Consider the following 19,356-nt stretch of genomic DNA (forward strand, 5'->3'; position numbering starts at 1 on the left):
TCGCTCACTGGGAAAGCCCTACGCGTTTGCCTTCAACAGTCTCCTGAGGGGTCCACTGCTGTCTCCCCACTTCTGTCTGGGTCACACGAGCAATTGACATGCTTTTAAAACATGCGAATCTCCTTCTGGAGCGAGATCACTGTGTCTTCATCCCACTCCCAATGGGAGTGAACTGTGGGAAGACAGCGGTGCCCAAAACAGGACATCCTGACCCCTTCCTTGGAAGGGCATCGCCAAAGCCTAACCACGTACAGGATGACTTTATGTACAGGATGGATTTATTGGAAGAGCCTGGGACACAGGTGGATCCTGTTTGTGCTAATTCTCCTCTTTCTTCTGCCCTTGCTGCAGCTGTGAAAGAACTTGGTACCTGCTCCTCATAAATCTCTCTCACCCACCACATCCCGCCTCCCCAAACTAGGGATTTCCCACCCCAGGCAGCACTGGTTTTATAATATTCTCCTGCCTGGTGCCTCTGAAGTGGCAGTAAAATATGAGACCACCCACAGAGAGAGACTCATGGTGGAATCGAGAGCTTCCCCCACCCCCTTCCCAAGACCAAGGACTTGATTGATTGGCTGAGGTACTCAGGGAGCTGTTATGAGAATGAACGTATTAGGGCATGAGGAGGCGGCGGCTGAAGGGAGACAAAGCCCTCAGGCACGGTGGGTCCATCCATTTTGCCTGAGGTCAAACAGCCAGTCAAATACCAGGCAGCAACCCCAGCCCCCAAAGGCATCTGGAATTCCAGACCATCCCTGCTCTTCCCTCTGCCAGCCAGCGCTGTTCAGAGGCAGCTCAAGCCTGAATGAGCCCCCCGGCAAGGAGGCTGCAGCCTGTGTGGCCCATCAGGAGACAGACTTCTGACTCACAGCCAGGCAGGGGGACGGACTGCCTGACCCTCAGCTTCAGCCTGAGTCGGACTGCCCAGACCTGCAGTAAACATTCCAGAGTTGTGCAAAACAAGTGTTTCTCCTGGGAAGATGAGGCCTGGTCAAGGCCAGAGCTGCTTGGGTGGTATTGGTGTAGTGCAGAGTGCCCTGGGTTCTGGGTTAGGATCAAGTCGAGGGCTGCCAGTTGTGCAGGTTGGACACTGTAAAATGACCACACGTGGTAATCGGTGTAGATTTGTAAGTTTATTACAACAGAGTACCAGTAGGTGGCAGTAAAGCGTCTCGAGGAAGGCACACCCTACAGACCATTCCTGGAAGACATTTTTCATTTCTGTAGTCTTAGGCCTGTTGACTAGTGCCCTAGCACATTGTGCTGGATACTAGAGATGCGGTGAGCACCGGGAGGCAGCTTCTGGTTTCCAGGGGCTGACAGACTAGATATTAGGGGCAGGGGCCAGACACTGATGTGTGGTTACAGCACAGAGTGGTAAGTGTTATAATGGTTGTTAAGTACAGTATGCTGTGGGAACCGAGGAAAGACACTTAACCCAGTCAATGAGGGGAGGGCTGTCAAGAAAAACCTAACAGAGTAGGTCTCACCTGTCAGGATCCTGGAACATGAGGAAGAGGCAGCCGGGCAAAGAAGAGCAGGAAGCATCCTGAGCAGAGGGCAGCACGTGCAAAGGCTCAGAGGCATACAGGCAGGGGGCATGTTTAGGGAACTGCAGGAAGTTGGGTGTGTCCATCACGTGGGCGGCAAAGCAGAGAAGTGGGCTGTCAGTCACCGGGGTCCGGATCATGAAAGACCCTGTGCATGACTTTGAACAGGGACTTCTCCATCTGGGGCATGTGGAGAGTGACCCTTGCCCTGCCACCTCTCAGGGTTGACATGAGGGTCAAATACGAGGAGGGATGAGAAGGGGCTTGCAGTGCTTATATGCCAGTGTCACCTATTTAATGTGCTCAGCATCATTTGTCACTCATTGCTCTGTCTGTGGGACAGAGCGAAGTGAGGTGAACCGTAATTCCGTTTCATAACCCTCGTGAGGGTAAAATTATGTTTTATTTATTTTTGGGTCCCCACTACATGGCACCCAGTAGACACAGAGTAAAGCCTTCAATAGTTCTTTATTGTTGTGGATTCTGTTTCAGACCCTGGGCTTCATACTTTGGAGCTTATTATGTGCCAGGAACTATTCTAAGTGCTTTATAGGTCTTGTTTCATTTAATGTTCACAATGACCCTAGGAGATAGCCACTATTATTATCCCCATTTCCCAGATGCAGAAACTGAGGCACATGGCAGTTGAGAGACTTACCTACGGTTGCACAGCAAGTGAGTGGAGGAGCTCAGGTTGTATCCAGGCTGTCTGCTCTGAGTCCTCCACACGCTGCTGCCTTGTTGCCTAGAAGATCAGGTGAATTTCTTGCCACAAGCTTCCCCAGTAGATGCTATCACCACTTGACAAATGGAGAAACAGATCTAGAGGGTTAAGTGGCTTGTTTTAGAACACATGGTAAGTGAGTCGTAGAGCTAAGATTTTGCCCAAGCCTGTATGATTCCAAATCCATGTTTTTTCCAGTATGCCAGTGATTGCAGTCATAGGTTACCATCCTGAGGTCCCAGACCCACCCATTACTTCTCTTAAACCCAAGCTAGAGAGATGCCTGCCCTGGATCCTGCTCTGGCCCTTCCTAGCTACACCCCTGTTGACAGGCAGAAGAGTTACCAGGGCCAAGGGAATGTACCCACCAGGACTCTGCAAATGGCACCCTTAAATAATGCTCTGGGTACACAAACCCTAGAATTCCCTGCCCAAAGCACCTCAGCTCAATTCCTTGGTCCATCCTCTCAAGGGGTGGCCAAGGGACAACTGTTTTGGGGGGCGAGGGGAGTAAATGAAGCTTGGCCACATGGTCTGGACCATCCACAGACCCACCCAGGAAGCCTCAGTGGTGCGGGACAGAGAGGAGGGTGGGCAGGAAGTTGGGGAGGATTACAGGTCAGGGGTGGGAATCAAGACCTGGCCCTGCCTATGCTGCCATGCTCTGAGTGGAACTCCCAAGAATTCTGAGAAGCCTAAATTCGGACTCTTTGAGATCATTATGAAGTTGTATTTGTCAAGGAAGAAAAATAGATATGTTTTATTTAAATGTTTGCTAGCTTTATTTATCGAGTTTAAATGTTAGACATAGGACACATAGGCCTCTGTTGTTTTCCTCCAGGCCCCACAAATACTAGAGGTGGGCCTGTCCCAGTGTCTGGAATCTACTGACACTGCCTTTAAGGATTCCTTATAAAATTTGCAAACTGTGTGAAAAGTTTCCCTCTGCACGAGCTACACACACATTTTATTGAAGACCATCAATGAAAAAAAAAACCAAAATCTTGCTTTAAAGTAACACTAACAGTTCTTGTCCCACTGCAGTCCTGCCTAGGTGACATCTAAACCTGTCGGCATGGTAAGAATTAGAGGCATTAATATTAGAGCTGTCAGTCAGTGACTCTGGTAGTCTCAGGAAGAGATGACCTCCTCTGGCGATGGCTAAGAGTACGCAGAGAGATTTTAGAAGCAGACAGACTGAAGCAGTCAGAATTTGTAGAAAAGATTCATCACAAATGGAAGTTTGAAAAAATAGATGGCAATATCCATGTTCCGGGGAAAAGAATAGAAGAAACTGAGAAGAAGGTTCTTGGATGCAGTGCTTTTACCAATTATTGTGTGAACCCAATCACGTGGCCACACTTAGCTGATGGGAGAGCTGAGATACACATTTTTATCTGCCGATCTTTAAACTCTCTTACTGTGGAACAGGGACAGAAAATATTGTGAAGCAAAGAGCTGTCTCTGTCCGGGAAAAAGTTTTTGGAAATGCTTAGCAGAGTGCCCAGCCTATAGCAGGTGACAAAAACCTAGTAGATTCATCATACCAACAATCAAAAAGAACAAATGGAAACTTTTGTTACTTTTACTTTGTGTGTGGGAGGATATCTAAACCCAGAAAGGCCCCAACTTTAGCTGCTATTTTTCAGGGTTGAGCAAAGCACAGGTGGTATTAGGAGGCCTGGGTTCAAGTCCCTTAGGCAGAGTATTTAGTCTCTCTGGGTTCAAGTTTCCTCACCTATAGGATGGAAGTAATAGTATCTACTGCATGGTAGTGGTTGTGAATGTTAAATGAGAAAGGCTAAACTCTATAGCACTGTTTCTGGCACAGAGCAAGTACTCAGTGAGTGTTTTTTCATTGTTCTCTTTTCTCTGTTTATTCAACAGATATTAATTGAGCTCCTTTGTATTTTAGCACTCTGGCAGATGTTGGGAATAGAATGATCAATACGAAAGGTTGTTCCTGACCTTGAGGAGCTGTGTTGTCGTTTAGTGGGATACAGGCATTAAACACAGTTATGAATTATAATTAATTATGGTTGCAATAAGTAGTATGAAAGAAGAGTATGAAAAAAGAAGCTATCTCAGAAGAGAGATGAAATATGGATCAGGATTAGGGTGCTTATGGAGAAAAATGGGCAAGTGGATGAATTTGAGGAATAATTAGAATGTAGAACGATGGTCATAGGAAGGGAGAAAGAGGTACTAAGGATGATGTCTGCGCTTCCGACTTGAGCAATGGGTAGATGGGGCTGCCGTTTACTGTGAATGGGGAAGACAGAGGCAGGGATGCAGAAGAAAGTTGACGGAAGGTGGATGGATGATGGACAGACAAAGGGACAAATGAGGACTGCTTCATTGGACAAATGGACAAATAGAGAAATGGGTGAATGGATGGATCAATAATAAGCCCTTGGGCCCCGCCGCGGGTTCAGATCCTATATAGGAATGGCCGGTGCACTCACTGGCTGAGTACCGGTCACGAAAAAGACAAAAAAATAAATAAATAAATAAATAAATAAGCCCTTGATGGAGTCTATAAGGCATAACTCAATAAAATGATACCGCATTATTTATTTATGCAGTATTCTTTATCTCATTTAATCCTTAAAATAACCCTTAGAAATTTGTAGCATGGTTATTAACATCTTTCTTTTACAGAGGAGTAAACAGACATGCGGAGTTCAGGCGACTTGACAGAACCAGCACTTGAGTCTTAAATCTTCCCACCCACCCTCTTTCCCCTCTACCGCACGTTTCCTATAAATAAGGAAAACATCAGCAGTCGAGATGGGAGGAGGGAGCGGGGAGGTCAAGAACGGGTCTCTGTGTGCACCCATGGGAGAAAAGCGTGAAGCCGTCAGCGTCCTTACTCAGCACACTTCTTCCTCTCCTTTACAGGTCAAAGTACTTCCATGGAAAGAAGGTGAATGGAGAGACTGAGATCCGAGTAGAACAGGTAAGTGGGAGCTGAGCCTTCGGCACTATCACCCTGACCTTTTCCACGGATGGGGCTGTTCCTAGGAGCCACCTTGGTCCCATCTCATGTGGCCGTAATGATCTAAGATTACCACAAAAATCCTAGCTTACACCTGGGAGTCTGATTAAATTCCAGAAGTGTTAGGTCCAGTGGTTTTCAACCTTTTCGTTTCAGCAAGCAGAGCCTTTCTTCAGAGGAAACGTCAAGCAGGAGCTCATTCAATAAAACAGAGACAAGAAGAGCTGCTCTGATGGAAACAGGCGTGGGGAGCTGAACTCTGCTCCACTGTGCTACCTGCAGTCCCCAAGGCATCTCCTCGCCACCATTTGGTCTAGGGAGCATAATGGGTTTGATCCTAGCTATCTCATTTTCCAGGTGTTGGGCAGGTAACTTAGTTTCTCTGTCCTCGATTTCCTTGTATCACTGTTGTTGGGATTAAATTATTTAAAACTTCTAAAGAGATCAGAATCGAAAAAAGTAGCTCTTGTTGTTACCACAGTTATCAACATCCGTGTCTCTCATTGTATATGGAAAGGAACACGGACTTGCTCAAGGCTTCATGGGAAGTCAGCGGCAGAATTAGGACTAGAAGGTTTGGTCTCCTGACTCCAGATTAAAGGTTGCTCCCATTTATTCAGTAAGGGCCTCCTCTATGCCAAGCACCGTGCTTGGCCTTAGCAGAGACATTAAAGCATGGGCTCTGGAGCCAGAGTCTAGGTTCAAATCCCAGTGCCATCCCTTACTAACTTCATGACCTTGGTTGAGCAATACTTAAGCTCTCTCCAGCTCACTTTCTTCATCTGTACAATTGGGGTAGTAATAGCATCAACCTATATTTGTAGGGTTGCTGTGAGAATCTAATGAGTTAGTCTGTGAAAAATGCTTAGAATAGTGTCTGGCACATACTGGGCACTTAGCAAATGTTACCTGTTTATCATCATCATTATCATCATCAACGTAAACAGTAAATAAGATAGACATGGTTCCTGCTATAAAACGAATTTAGAGAAGCACAATAAAAATGTACAAAGGAAGGTATGACTGTTCTACTCTCTGCATTTTGATTAGCTTGGTGTATCAGAGGAACAGAAAGGCCTTCTGAGCATCATACTCAGTTGGCTTCATATTAAAACACCTACAGTTTGAATTTCAGTTTGATCCTGTGTCTTTGAGGTCGATCCAGTGTCTACTGGTTTTCCTTCCATGGCAAAGAGCAGGTTATTTTTGGTTACTACAAATATTGGTCAAGCTTCTACTATGCTAGCTAGCTAACATGTGGGAGCGAGGTTAGAGAAGCAGAGCCCTGTTTGAAAAAACCTTGTGGTCTAGGAGGGGAGGTGGGGAGTCTTCACAGAACACAGGTGGAGGCTGGAGAGAGATGTCCAAATTTAGCACTATGGGTAGCAGAGGTCACAACCAATGGAGGGAGTCAGAAGTGGCTTCAAGGAGGGAGTAGTCTGAAATGGATCAAAGAATGAATGGGATTTCAGCAGGTGGTGACGGTGGTGGGAAGAGCACGTGGGATGGAAGGCAGTGTGAGTAAAGGCAAGGAGAGCAGAAGTGCAGGGTGTGCAGTGGTGGGGAGTCCAGCTTGGTCAACCCCCAAATAGGACACATCGTCTTCCCTGCCCCTAACCTACTTCTCTTCCCTAATTCCTTCTCTTGACGGACAGCACCGTCATCTACCTTCCACCTTGGCCAGAGCCTGCACAGTCTCCTGGACGCTGCCTCTGCCCCCCAACATTGCACTCATTCAGTGACCAGCTCCTGAGAACTCCATATCCCGATTTCCTAGTCTGTCCACTTCTCTGCACCCCATTACCCAGACCCTTGGCTGGACCACCAACTCACATCCCATCGTCCTCATCAACTGCCTCGTGACTCCACCTTTTTACTCGTCTCCAATTTATTCTTCGTGCCTGAGCTAGAGTGATCTTTCTAAGATAGCAATTAGAAAGTGCCAGCTTTAAAATCCTTTCCTCAAAACTCCTTCTCTGAGCCTTTACCTGATCTAAATCAGGTGAATAAACCAGGTTATTCCCTTTTATAACGTCTCAACTTTTCCTTCCTAGCCCTTATCTGCAGTTTAAACAATATACTTCAGGTGGGATTATCTGCATGAGGGTCATGACCATGGCTGTGTGGATCTCACTCTGTTAAGTGGCACAGGACCTGGCACAAACTAGAACTGAAGGAAATATTTGCAGAATGAATAACTGATAGATTCCACAGATTCCAGGATGCATGTCAGTTCCCAAGGGTGATAAATCACTGCTCCTTAATCTCCCCTCAGAAATCTGGGTTTTCCCTGAACCGTCTGGTAAATGCTCAGTTGGCAGCTGAGCTGGCCCTGTCTCATCCCATTTGTGGCAAGCTCAGAGGCATGTTTTAATTTTCCCCTTTATCTCAGCACTGCCTTTGGCCCAACTTGCAGGCACAAAATCTATGAGCAGGACCACAGAGCAAATTACCCTAAGAATAACTCACCCTGAGGCTCTGGGGACACTCAGCCAGTCTATGAGGGCTACAATCAGACTGGAAAACCTTGATTAATTTAGGGTCATTGTGATGTTCAGCCATGCCTCTGCATAGAAGCCAGAGGGTGAATTATCCAGGAAACCAATTAGCAGGTCATTTGGGTACTTTTCCCTGGAGACACTTTCCCAAACCTATCCCGGGGTCTGAATTGCCTGTGTTTGCCCACCTGGATCAGTGGGTGGGTCACATAAGCAGCCCCCCCCCCAGGAATCTCACGTGCATCCTCTAGCACTTGGGAAAAGTCTTAGGACGGAAGCCACTGTTTAGTCTCAGCCAGCCTCACATTTTGGGAGTCTGTCTCCCAACTAAGGGCCAAATTAACTAGATAATTGCACTGTCTGGGTTTTGCTGGACCGAGCAAATGAGTTAGTTGTGGTTGGCCTAGAGGAAGCCTCCGCCCCTTCTCTCCAACCTCTTCCCCCCCAATTCAAAAACTGCTTGTCTCGGCTCTCACAGAGCCAGGAATGAAGAAACCCTGGGGAGGCCAGGGGGGGCACTGCATCCCTTTCCATTCTGTCACCCAGAATGCCCTACTGGCACTGCGGGGGCCTCCCAGCAGAGTCCAGCAGGGCCTGCAGGAATCAGGCCGGGTGGTTGGCATGTCACTGTCCTCTGTTTGTATTTGAGGCAAAGGGTCTTTTTCTCCACAGGCACAAGTCCTCCCTGTGTGGTACTAAACAAAGGGGTTGATGAATGGATTAATATTAAGTAGACTCTCAGTTCTGAGAAATTAGTGAGCTAGGATTTGCTGGGATAGAGCCTCGAGCTCTAATAAAGAAAAAAAAAAAAAAGAAGGGGGAAATCACCATGGTCAGTTTTTGCCCAGTGTTCATGGAGGGCCAGGCATGAGGAGCAACAGTGCCTCGCTCCAGCAGATGGAGAGAAAAGCAAGAGGAGGTGAGAACCCTGCCCTTGAGCAGCTCCCAGCCCGGTGAAGGAAGCTAGACAAGCCACAGATTTCCATGTGAATGCCAGTGACTCCTGTGTGTCCCTGCTCTGTGTGACATTGGAGTTGGGAAGGGTTTAGGTAGATGTGTGTGGATTCCAGGGAAGGCTGTTGGTTGGAGACCTGTTCATCTTCTGCCCTTGCCATATTTCCTCAACGTAAATGTCTTCAGAAAACCAAGGTGGGCTTTTTCCCTTAAAAAGGTTTAAATTCTTCAGACCCCATGTTTTTATTCCCTCATAGCCACTTCAGCCTTCAGTCCACAATTCTTTTTAGGACAACCTTTATTTAGAATGGACCTTAGCTGGAGGTATGGAACATAAAGGCCACGTGATAGTTGGAGAACAAGTTGTCAACAAGATAGGGAAATGGACTTTGGATGTGAATTCAGTTTGGAGGATTGGTAACAGATCGAACATCATCCGCATCAGGAAATGATTACCTGATAGACATATGCCTTGGGAGAAATATGTCCAATGGCCTGACAAAGGACTCTGTCCTTGGCTTTGTTCTACTCCTCCTTCTTAACAGTGACTCATCAAATTACATTTGCCGGTGACTTGAAGCTGGATGGGAGAGAGAATGTGCTGGATTAAATGTGATATGATCGAATTGAGCAGTGATACAAAATAAGGTCTCCTCCAAAAACTCAGCTACAAAGGAGCAGGGCTGGGGAGACCTAACTTATTAAAATCACATGAGAAAAAAAAAAAAGACCTAAGATTTGAGCTGAACCCTTCTCAATGTTTGTGGGAGGAAAGGTGGTGTGAAGGTTTTGATTGTGGCTCCAGAGTAAGACAGGCCGTAGATGGAATCTCAGCCTCACCATATTTTAGCTATGTTGACCTTCTACTCATAACATCTCTAAGCATCAACTTCCTCATCTGAAAAATGAGGATAATTTCTACCCTCTAGAGTTATTGTGTGGATTAAATGAGTTAATGTAATATGCTTAGCATAGTTTCTGGTGCACGTATGAGGGGCTCAATGAACTATAGTTATGGTTGTTACTCCCCAAAAACCTGATGCCACTTCAGGCTGCATTATCAAAGTCCAGCATTTAGGATGCATGAAGATAATGGTCTATACACTTTCCCTACCCCCCACACACTCACGCACTGTGTCAGTCACACTCTCAGGAAAGATCCAGTGGTAGTGCTGCACTGTAAGGGGATACTCGCAATCTGGAATACCTTAGGAAGAGTAATTGGATGAAGAGGAGCCTATGAGGAAAGAGGATCACTTTAAGGAACTGCAGATGTTTAGTTCAGAGAAAGAGAGGTCTCAGGTAGGTGCCAGTCTACCCTTTACAGATATCTACCATTTGAACGAGTGTTTGATAAAGTACTAGCTACCATATATTGACTCCTTCCAAGATAAAGCTAAATGCTTTCTACTATTGAGGTAGGCACTATTATCCCCTCCAACTTATGGAAATTGAGGCTCAGAAAGAACAAGGGGCTTGTCTAGAGTTGCCCAGTTATGTGGCAGGAGTCTGTGTTTGAACTCAGCCAGTCTGACTTGAAAGCCCTTCTCTTATCCACTGTGTCTTTCTGCCAGTGTTGCAGATGTCAAGAACAATAACCAAAATATGTTGGTTAAAGCACTTTACACACATAACTGTATTTCAACCTTGGGACAACCCTTTGAGATGGGTGCTTCCTCTCCATTTGACAGATGAAGAAGCTGGGGCTCAGAAAGGTTGGACAACCAGCAGAAGTGAATGCTAGAGGAGAAATTCAAACCAGCTTTCTGTGATGAACCATCACCTGTGTGGTTTCACTGGGATTAGAGTTCAGGCTGATGGTACAATCCTACAGGAAGAGGAATGTCAACTTGGTATAAGCAGAAACCGTTAAGCTGTGCCAACTGATGATGAATGAGCCATGTCCCTTTGGTAGGTAGGGAGCCTCCTGTGCTAGAAATGCTCCAGCAGAAATGGATGGATAATTTGGGGAATACCTCACAGGAAATGCATGTACCTAATAGGAGATGACCTTTATTAATTTTTCTTTTATTTAGTATTGGGGATAAAGATATTGTATTTAAATAGTTTAAAAAATTTTGAAAAGATACAAAATGATATCTGGTGAAAAGTCTACCTTCGACTCTGCCCCCACCAATCTAGTTCTCTTTCTTGTAGTTAACCATTATTACTAGTTCCTTGGGAAAATTTCCAGTGGTTTTAAATGCAATGAGCAAACATGCACATATGCTTTTCATAAATGATAGTTGGTCAGAAAAACATAAACCATTCTAAGTATTTCAGAGGGGGATTTAATAAGCAGGATTAGTTACAAATGTATCAAAAGGGGAAATCATATTTTCCAGAGCCACAATAGTCCTTTGCTCACTGTTGTCACTGCCATTGCTGCTGTGGGAACTGCCACTATTGTCACTGAAGAACCACAAGCATGCACTCCCACTGCTGCTGCAGGAACTGCCATCCCCTGCTCTGACTGCTGTTGCTGTTGGTGAAGTTTCTGTAGCTACCACCAGAAGCAGAATTGTTGCTACCTTCTGCATAACTTCAGTTTCTGCATGAATCCCTCCCATTGAACTGGAACCATGTGGTAAAATAATCTGGGAAGTGTAGATTCTAGTCTTCCATCCTCCATGGTACAGGAGAGAATATAGAAGGATGAGTGTGGGGCAGAGGGACAATAGGTAGTAACTGGTATCCACACATACCTTCTATTATCCATACTTCCCTGCACTCTGATTTTTCTCTTGTATATCTTGGAGTTTGTTCCCTGAAAGTACCTGCAGAGATGCCTCATTTTTGTTAGTAATTGCCTAGGGTTCTGTCATATAGATATACCATAATGTGTTTTCCATAATTTTACTATTATAGACAAATCTAAACCTATGTAATTTCAAGCGTTTGTTAGTTTATCTGTAGGATTCATTCTTAGAAATAAAACAACTTTTTCCAAAAATATTGCATACAGTGGGTGCTATAATAAACCCTGAGGAATGAAGGAATTTCCCCAAAGATGCTGGAATTGCTCCCAGAAGACAGCCCTTGGCTGTCAGCGCTCTTTTGGAAGTGTCTTGGGTGAGGAGACCTGCCTTGCCTAAGGTCACATCTCTTTCCCGGGGGCATTTACATTCAGTGACTGGCCAGCACAGGACATATAGATCTGACCCAGGCACCCCAATTTGGGACAACTCTAAAGGGCCATCCCAGCTTTAGAGATCTTTGCAGAGTTCGCAGAATCTTCTGCTGAGACTGTGGTCAGCCCAGCTTCTCTCTGTGCCCAGTCCTGCTTCCTTCCTTTTTATTCCCTCATGTTGATGGTGATTCCCAGAGCACTCCCTAATGAACCTTCCCCAGACTAATATCTATTCCAGAGTCTGCTTCCCAGAGAACCCAACTGTGAGAGTACATTTATAATTTTGGTAGATATTGCCAAATCACTCTCTGTAGAGGGCATATACATGATCTACAAGACTTGCAGTCTGGATCTCTAGGATTCCACATGACCCCTGCAGTCTGCAGTCCATCCTGCAAAGAATGCTCTCCTGGTTACAGGCAAGGGACTGATGCCGTGCTCTGAAGTACTCCATGATTTGATCTTCCTATTCGACCTCTTCGTGTTTGAAATTCACCAGAGCTTGGCATTTCTCTGCAGGGCTGAGTCCAGCAGAACTCTACCTGCTCTGATCCACTAAGCCTTGTTTTGTTAACACAATCCTGCAAGATTTATTTGTTGGCTTGGCTTACTCTGACCTCAGATGTTCTGTTTTGTATTATTTTTAAAAGTGTGCAGGTCTCCATGGAGGCCTTTCTCTTTTCAAATCCAAGAACCAGCTGGGGAAATAAAAAAGCAGGTGGGATACTAGGTTGTATAAGCTGAAACATAACTCATTAGCGGAGCAAGTTTCTCTCCTTAACCAAGGCATTGATTAGTGTGCATTTATCAGCTTCCAGGGTCTACCTTTAGGTACACCAACTTAAGAAGACTATAGGAAATGGAGAAACAATAAAAATGGTTATGGTAAAATAGATTAAAGAATTAAATATAAGTCCTGAAACAATAAAACTCCTTAAAGAAAACATAGGGGAAACACTCCAGGAAGTAGGATTGGATACAGACTTTACGAATACGACCCCAAAAGCACAGGCAATCAAAGGAAAAAAATAAACAAATGGGATTATATCAAACTGAAAAGCTTCTTCATAGCAAAAGAAACAATTAACAGAGCAAAAACAACCAACAGAATGGGAGAAAATACTTGCAAAATATACATCTGACAAAGGATTAATAACAAGAATATACAAGGAACTCAAACAACTGAACAGCAAAAAACCAAGTAACCCAATTAAAAAATGGGCAAAGGAACTGAATAGGCATTTCTCAAAGGAAGATATATGAATGGCCAACAGGCACATGAAAAAAGCTCAACATCGCTCAGCATTTGGTAAATGAAAGTCAAAACCACTTTGAGACACCATCTCATGCCAGTTAGGATGGCTAATATCCAAAAGTCTGAGAATGACAAATGCTGGCGAGGTTGAGGAGATAAAGGAAATCTCATACACCGTTGGTGGGACTGAAAAGTGGTGCTGCCTTTATGGAAAATGGTATGGAGGTTCCTCAAACAATTACAGATAGATCTACCATATGACCCAGCTATTCCACTGCTGGGTGTATACCCAGAGGAATGGAAATCATCATGTTGAAAGGATACCTCTACTCCCATGTTTATTGCAGCACTATTTACAATAGCCAAGAGTTGAAACCAGCCTAAATGCCCATCATTGGATGAGTGGATAAGGAAAATGTGGTATATCTACACAATGGAATACTACTCTGCTATAAAAAAAGAAAGAAAGAAATACTACCATTTGCAGCAACATGGATGGACTTAGAGAAAATTATACTAAGTGAAATAAGCCAGGCACAGAAAGAGAAATACCGCATGTTCTCACTTATTTGTGGGAGCTCATGAAAATAAATAAATAAATATACAAACAAATAAATGGGAGGGGGAAAAAAGAAGACACAATAATCACAACGATTCCTTGAACTTGTTAAGACAAGTGCACAGACATGATGTTGATGGCGGGGGGAGGGATGGGGGGAGGAAAAGTAGGAATTGGTAAAGGGACACAAAAATCAACTACCCTTTATATTGATAAATTAAAATTAATAATAATAATAATAATAACAGTGATGGTAGCACACCTTTATTGAACATGTACTGCATCCTGGGTGCCATGTGTTAATTGCATCCTATGCAGTTAACTACTTAATCCTCACAGTACGTCTGTTGCCGAGGAAACTGAGGCTTGGGGAGGTTAAATAAATTGACCAAGTAGAGTCATACAGCTAGTAAGATGTGGTGAAACTGGAATTTGAACCCAGATCTGGCCGACTTTAGGGTCCTAGTTCTTAAACAAAATAGTTGTATCAGAATATACACTGGTCTTGAATTTGTCCTCATAAAGCTTTTTGCTTTTCTCGTCTTAGTTCAGTTTCCTTGAGTACATATCCTGCAGTCCCTTCCTATCTTACCCTGCTCTTGATCTACTGAATAAATCACAAATTCACATGAGATGTTCCTCCAGCAAAAGAGTCCTCTTCTCCTGTCTAATCCTAATGGCTCTTATCATTTGATATTTCTGGCTTCCTTCTGCATAGGTTGTCTGTTAATAGTTCTGTTTGTCCTTTGTGTCCCCCCAGGGGTTAATGTTCACTGTTGTCTTTCGTTGTAGGTATGTGTCTTTACACTTTATGAAGAGTATAGTAGCTCAGACAATGGAGCCAGATCAACCGGGGTTGAATCCTGGCTCTGCCACTTCCTGGGTGACCTTGAAAAACTAATTTAACTTCTCTGTGCCTGAGTTTCCTCATTATTGAATTGCTGTGGAATTGACATAAGCTACCATTTGTGAAGCACTCCAGGCAGAGCCTGGCATATTAAAAAGTGCTTCATACCTGTTAGTAGCTGTGTTTTGATCACCTTCACATCATTGAACACATATTGCCTGAGTAGTTTCTAGGTTTCAGTCTCTTGGATCGTTCTTAAATGGAAAGGATATAATTCATGTGCTAAAGAAGTTTGCAGTGCCGTTGGCGGGATAAGAAATGTAAAAAGTTCACTTTATATGTGTGTTTTGATTATTTACACACACGTCCAATCACATTTCCCACTGGTGCACAATACTCATTTGGAGCCTGTGTAAATTTCTAATTTTTCCTTGAGAGTAGGGAGCACAGATCCTGGCTCTGAATAGATGTTCAATGAATGTTTGTTGAGTGAATGTGCAAGTGAATGGATGATGTGAAAAAGTCATGGAAGGATAGAGCCGGAAAGTGTTCTTGGAGATCATCTAATCCAACCTCCTTGTTTAACAGCTTAGAGGTTCAGAGAGGGGAAGTGACCGGACCAGCACATGTATCAAATTATTGCTGGAGTCCAAAGCATGGCAGATCCAAGCTCCCATCTCCCATGGTATTGCTTTTCAAACTACATTTCTGAACCTGCTAATCCTATCTTTTGTCTTCCCCTTTTAAGAAGCTATCAGTCCCTTCTGATAGTTTTAATAGAAGACTAATTAATCTGATCCTCTAATCATGAAGTACATATTTTTCACATTTACCTCTGAAAGACTTTCATCTTGGGAGGAATCTAGAATGAAGTGCTGAACCATGGCTGAAAGCCCAAGGAGAGCTCCAACCAGTGGGGCCCGGGGGAATGCTGAGACCAGGGTTCATTGAGCTGCACTGAATCTAAATGCAACAGGAACTGCTTTGCCAGTTGGATGTGCCTTTAGGCTCCTTGTCTTCTCAGCTCCAGGAGACTCTAGCATCCTGGTTTGGCTGTACCAATCATCAGCATCTTCACCAGCGAGGAGAAGGAAGGGGGGGAATCAAAGGAGCCCACCCTCTTGCACATAGTTCCTCAGCCTCTAGATGCTGTTTGGTAATTTACCTTTCCTTACTGCCACCCCACCTCACCAGTGTCTGCTCTTCCTGCCATTAGTACCATAGATAAATGTAGACTCCAGTGGAAATTAAGTAGACGTTCTGAAGGAAAACTCAATATCCCCTTTAACTTCTTGAGGGGTGTGTAATAAAAAATAAATGGATCTTGTCTTATCTCGACCTGCTCCTCCATCTAAAAAGCACTTACTGAGCACCTGCTCTGTACTTGGTCTTAATGACAGAGCCCTCCACTCTCAAAGAGCTCTTCATCTAGTGGAAAGATAGACATTAAAGTTGGTGACTATAATACACTGTGACAGGGGCTGTCATAGAGCTCTGTCTAGCCTGGGTGCATTCTTAGGAAAGGCTTGACAGAGAAGCTGATTCTCATCTGGGGTTTGGGGAAGAAAATTAGGTGTCAGTGAGCAAATGTGCACATCAGGCCTTCTAGGTACAGTGTGTTTTACGTTGCAGCTTGTCACATAAAGGAAAAATGACCAGAGTATAGGGTACACGAGAAGTGGTGGGAGATAAAGCTGGACAAGAAGATGGAGAGTGATCTACTCAGGTGGGGCTCTTTGTGCAAGGCATGCAACTGGAATTTGTGTCCTAGAGGCCATAGGGACATGGGTACTGGACATTTTCAGCCATGCAGTGATGTGACTGTGTTTTCATTTTAGAATGCACATCCTAAAATGTTTTAGGTTTTAGAAGAAGGACTGAGAAGAAGTGGCATGGGACTAGAGCAGAAAAACTCAGCTCTGAATTTGGTGAAAAAGATGCCTTATCCTTGAGGATTCTGCTTGGGCAGGAGACTCACGGAAGGACTTCATATCTTGAGTGAATGCACATGGCCACTGTGTTCTTTATCCATTTTAGCTCCATTCTCCTACCTGTAACTTGTATTTGAGGATAGAAGAGATGACCTATTTTCCTTAAAACAGGACAGAATAAGACCCACGTGGTGTGTTTGAACTGGCATCACTTAAAAGTGAGCCAGTGCCAACCACTTGCTCTGACCCATTTCACACCCCACATTCCAACTTGCTTCCAGTCCACCTGATCTCTGGCCTTGTGATTCCTCCATCTGTTTACACTTTCCCTCCCTCCCCACTTCTGCCTCTTCTTACAACACTCCTCCAGCTTTGGCCTTCAGTGCCATTCCTCCAGCTTTGACCTTCAGCTCTCACTTGGCCACTCTGTACATTTTCTGCCAGCTCTGCCTTCATCTCCCCCATTTGGGGTCTGGCCCATTCCCTGATGAGAAGAGCCCCCACTGGGCTCACCCCAGCCCTGCTGGCAGCCCCTGCCCGGATGTGCTTACATGCTGGGTTAGAGTTTTGCATTTCCGTAGGAATCAAGGGTTATTAATTAACCCTGGGTGGAACCCATTATGAAACATCCCAGAAAACTGGAACAAACCAAAGGGACTTCTGAACTCACAGCAGGAGAAAATGCCTTTTAATTGACTTGGATGACTTCACCACAAAAATCTGTCTGGCTGTTATGCTAAACTGGAAACTAATCTATTAGATTGTCTAAGGAATCTCCTGGCCCACCCTGAGCAGTCTCCTGAGGAGCAGAGGGAGGCCGACTCATGAACAGGACTCATGCATTGAAATGGCTTCTTTTGGATCATACCCAGTTTGGCCATATTTTCTAGTCCCTTGGGAAAGAGAAGAGAGGCCATTATCCAAGAATGAATTGATATGCCCTACAATGTCCATCTTTAACATCCCATGGGAGCTTTTCTAAGGCTCTCCTTACTTTAGAATAGAATTCAACCTAAACTGGACCTGTCTTGGACCCCTTGTCTAGGAAGCTTTACAGGGTGACATGAGAGCATTTCCGCTGATGGTGTTGTCACATGAATGACAGCTGTGCAGCCTGGGCTCTGAAGGGACTAATGATAATAGCCAGTGTCTAATTGCACATTTACTAAGTGCCAGGCACACACTGAGCTCTTCATATGGGTTAGTTTATTTAATCCTCGTCACTACCCTGTGATGAGTAGGCGCTATGAGTTCCCCCTTTCTCCAGATGAGGAAACTACGGCTTGCCCAAGGCCACACAGCTGAGAAGTGGCAGAGCTGGAATTCACAGTCTATGTATTAGTCCATCTCCTGTCATTCATAACAGAATACCTAAAGCTGGGTAATTTATAAAGAAATAGAAAATTTTTCTTACAGTTTCTGGAGGCTGGGAAGTCCATGGTCCAGAGAGCACATCTGGTGAGGGCCTTCTGCTTGGTGGGAACTCTCTATGGAGTCCCATGGCAACGTCGAGTATCACATGGCGGGAAGAGCAAGAGCACTTTCATGTGCTCTCCTTATGAGCCACCGGTTTATACCCCTGATAACCCATTAGGCCATTAACCCATTATTCCATGAATGGATAAATCCATACATGAGCACGCAGTCCTCATGTTCCAATCATCTCTTAAAGACCCCCCTCTTTTAACAGTGCCATTGTCTGATTTCCCATTCTCTTAACACTGTTACAGTGGGATCAAGCTTCGATGAGTTTTGGGGGACATTCAATCCACAGCAGTCTAACTCCAGAGTCTGTGTTTATAATTCTTAACCTTTGTGCTATCTTACCTGGGAAGGTATATCCTGGAGAAGTAAAATCCAGAGAAGACGTGGTGACTTTATTCTCATGTGTAAAGGGCGGGCTTGCACGTTAGACTTGTACCGTGGTGCTCAAGCTCGACATGCAAGGCCTCTGTGAACTAGCACCTGCACGCCTTTTCTGCCTCATCTCCTGACATCTCCTTTGCTCCTCCTCAGCCTTTAGTCTGACCCAATTGCTGTGGTTCCCCAGCCCCAATGGGTCCTAATACCATCTTGTATTCATACCCCTATGCCTTTGCTTATGCAAGTCTCTCCCCCTGGGACGTCCTTTTCCAAATGTTGCCATAAATGCTTCAGGATTTAGCTCAGGCATTATTTCTGTGCTGCTTCCCCTGACTACCTCTTCTGTCCAGGTCAGGCGAGGTGCCTCTCACCTGTGCTGTCACAGCACCTCATGCATACGTCTGTCCTGACACCAGAGCACGTTGGAATTACTAGTTCACCTGCTTACCACTCCCTCTAGACTCTGAGCTCATTGGGAACAGGGACAGTATCTTTATTCATCCTACAAATATTCATTGAGTGCCTACTATGTGCTAGGGGCTGGGGTTACAATGGTGATTAAAAACAGATGTAATTTCTACCTGATGGAGCTTAAAGTGTAATGGAGGAGTGGAGACAGATACTAATCACATAATCTCTCGCTCTCTCACACATGCACACACGTGCACTCACACACACCCCACACTTACGAACTGTTTTAGGAGCTGTGAAAGTAAGACACTGCATATTTTACTTTCATAGCTCCTAACATAGATAAGCTAGCATAGGGTGGGGAGGCTGGCAGTGGTCACATATCCAGGTACATAACAGGTACTCCAAGAACCCAGATACACAATCTATGCTCAACAAATATTTCTCAAACTTATCTGAATTAGGGGGAATGAAAGATGCTACGGAGAAAAGATGGGTCTACTATAAGAAGTGAGACTCACCCAAGTATCCTTTTGCATGGTAAATGCTACAGATAAAGCATTAGTCCAACAGGAATGATACAGGCAAAGCAATGACACATTACAATACAGATAAAGCAATGTTTGACATTAA

The 19,356-nt window shown here is 44.7% G+C and overlaps 1 protein-coding gene across 1 annotated transcript in view; it reads left to right on the forward strand.

The window, feature by feature from the left end:
- Positions 1-19,356, forward strand: part of SYN3 (synapsin III) — a 451,793-nt gene that overhangs the window by 46,373 nt on the left and 386,064 nt on the right. The window contains exon 3 of the mRNA XM_063074911.1: positions 5,179-5,236. Coding sequence (XP_062930981.1) covers positions 5,179-5,236 — 58 coding nt within the window. The remainder of the gene's footprint in view (positions 1-5,178; positions 5,237-19,356) is intronic.

This window comes from Cynocephalus volans, chromosome 12, assembly GCF_027409185.1.
Source record: "Cynocephalus volans isolate mCynVol1 chromosome 12, mCynVol1.pri, whole genome shotgun sequence".
NCBI lineage: Eukaryota > Metazoa > Chordata > Mammalia > Dermoptera > Cynocephalidae > Cynocephalus > Cynocephalus volans.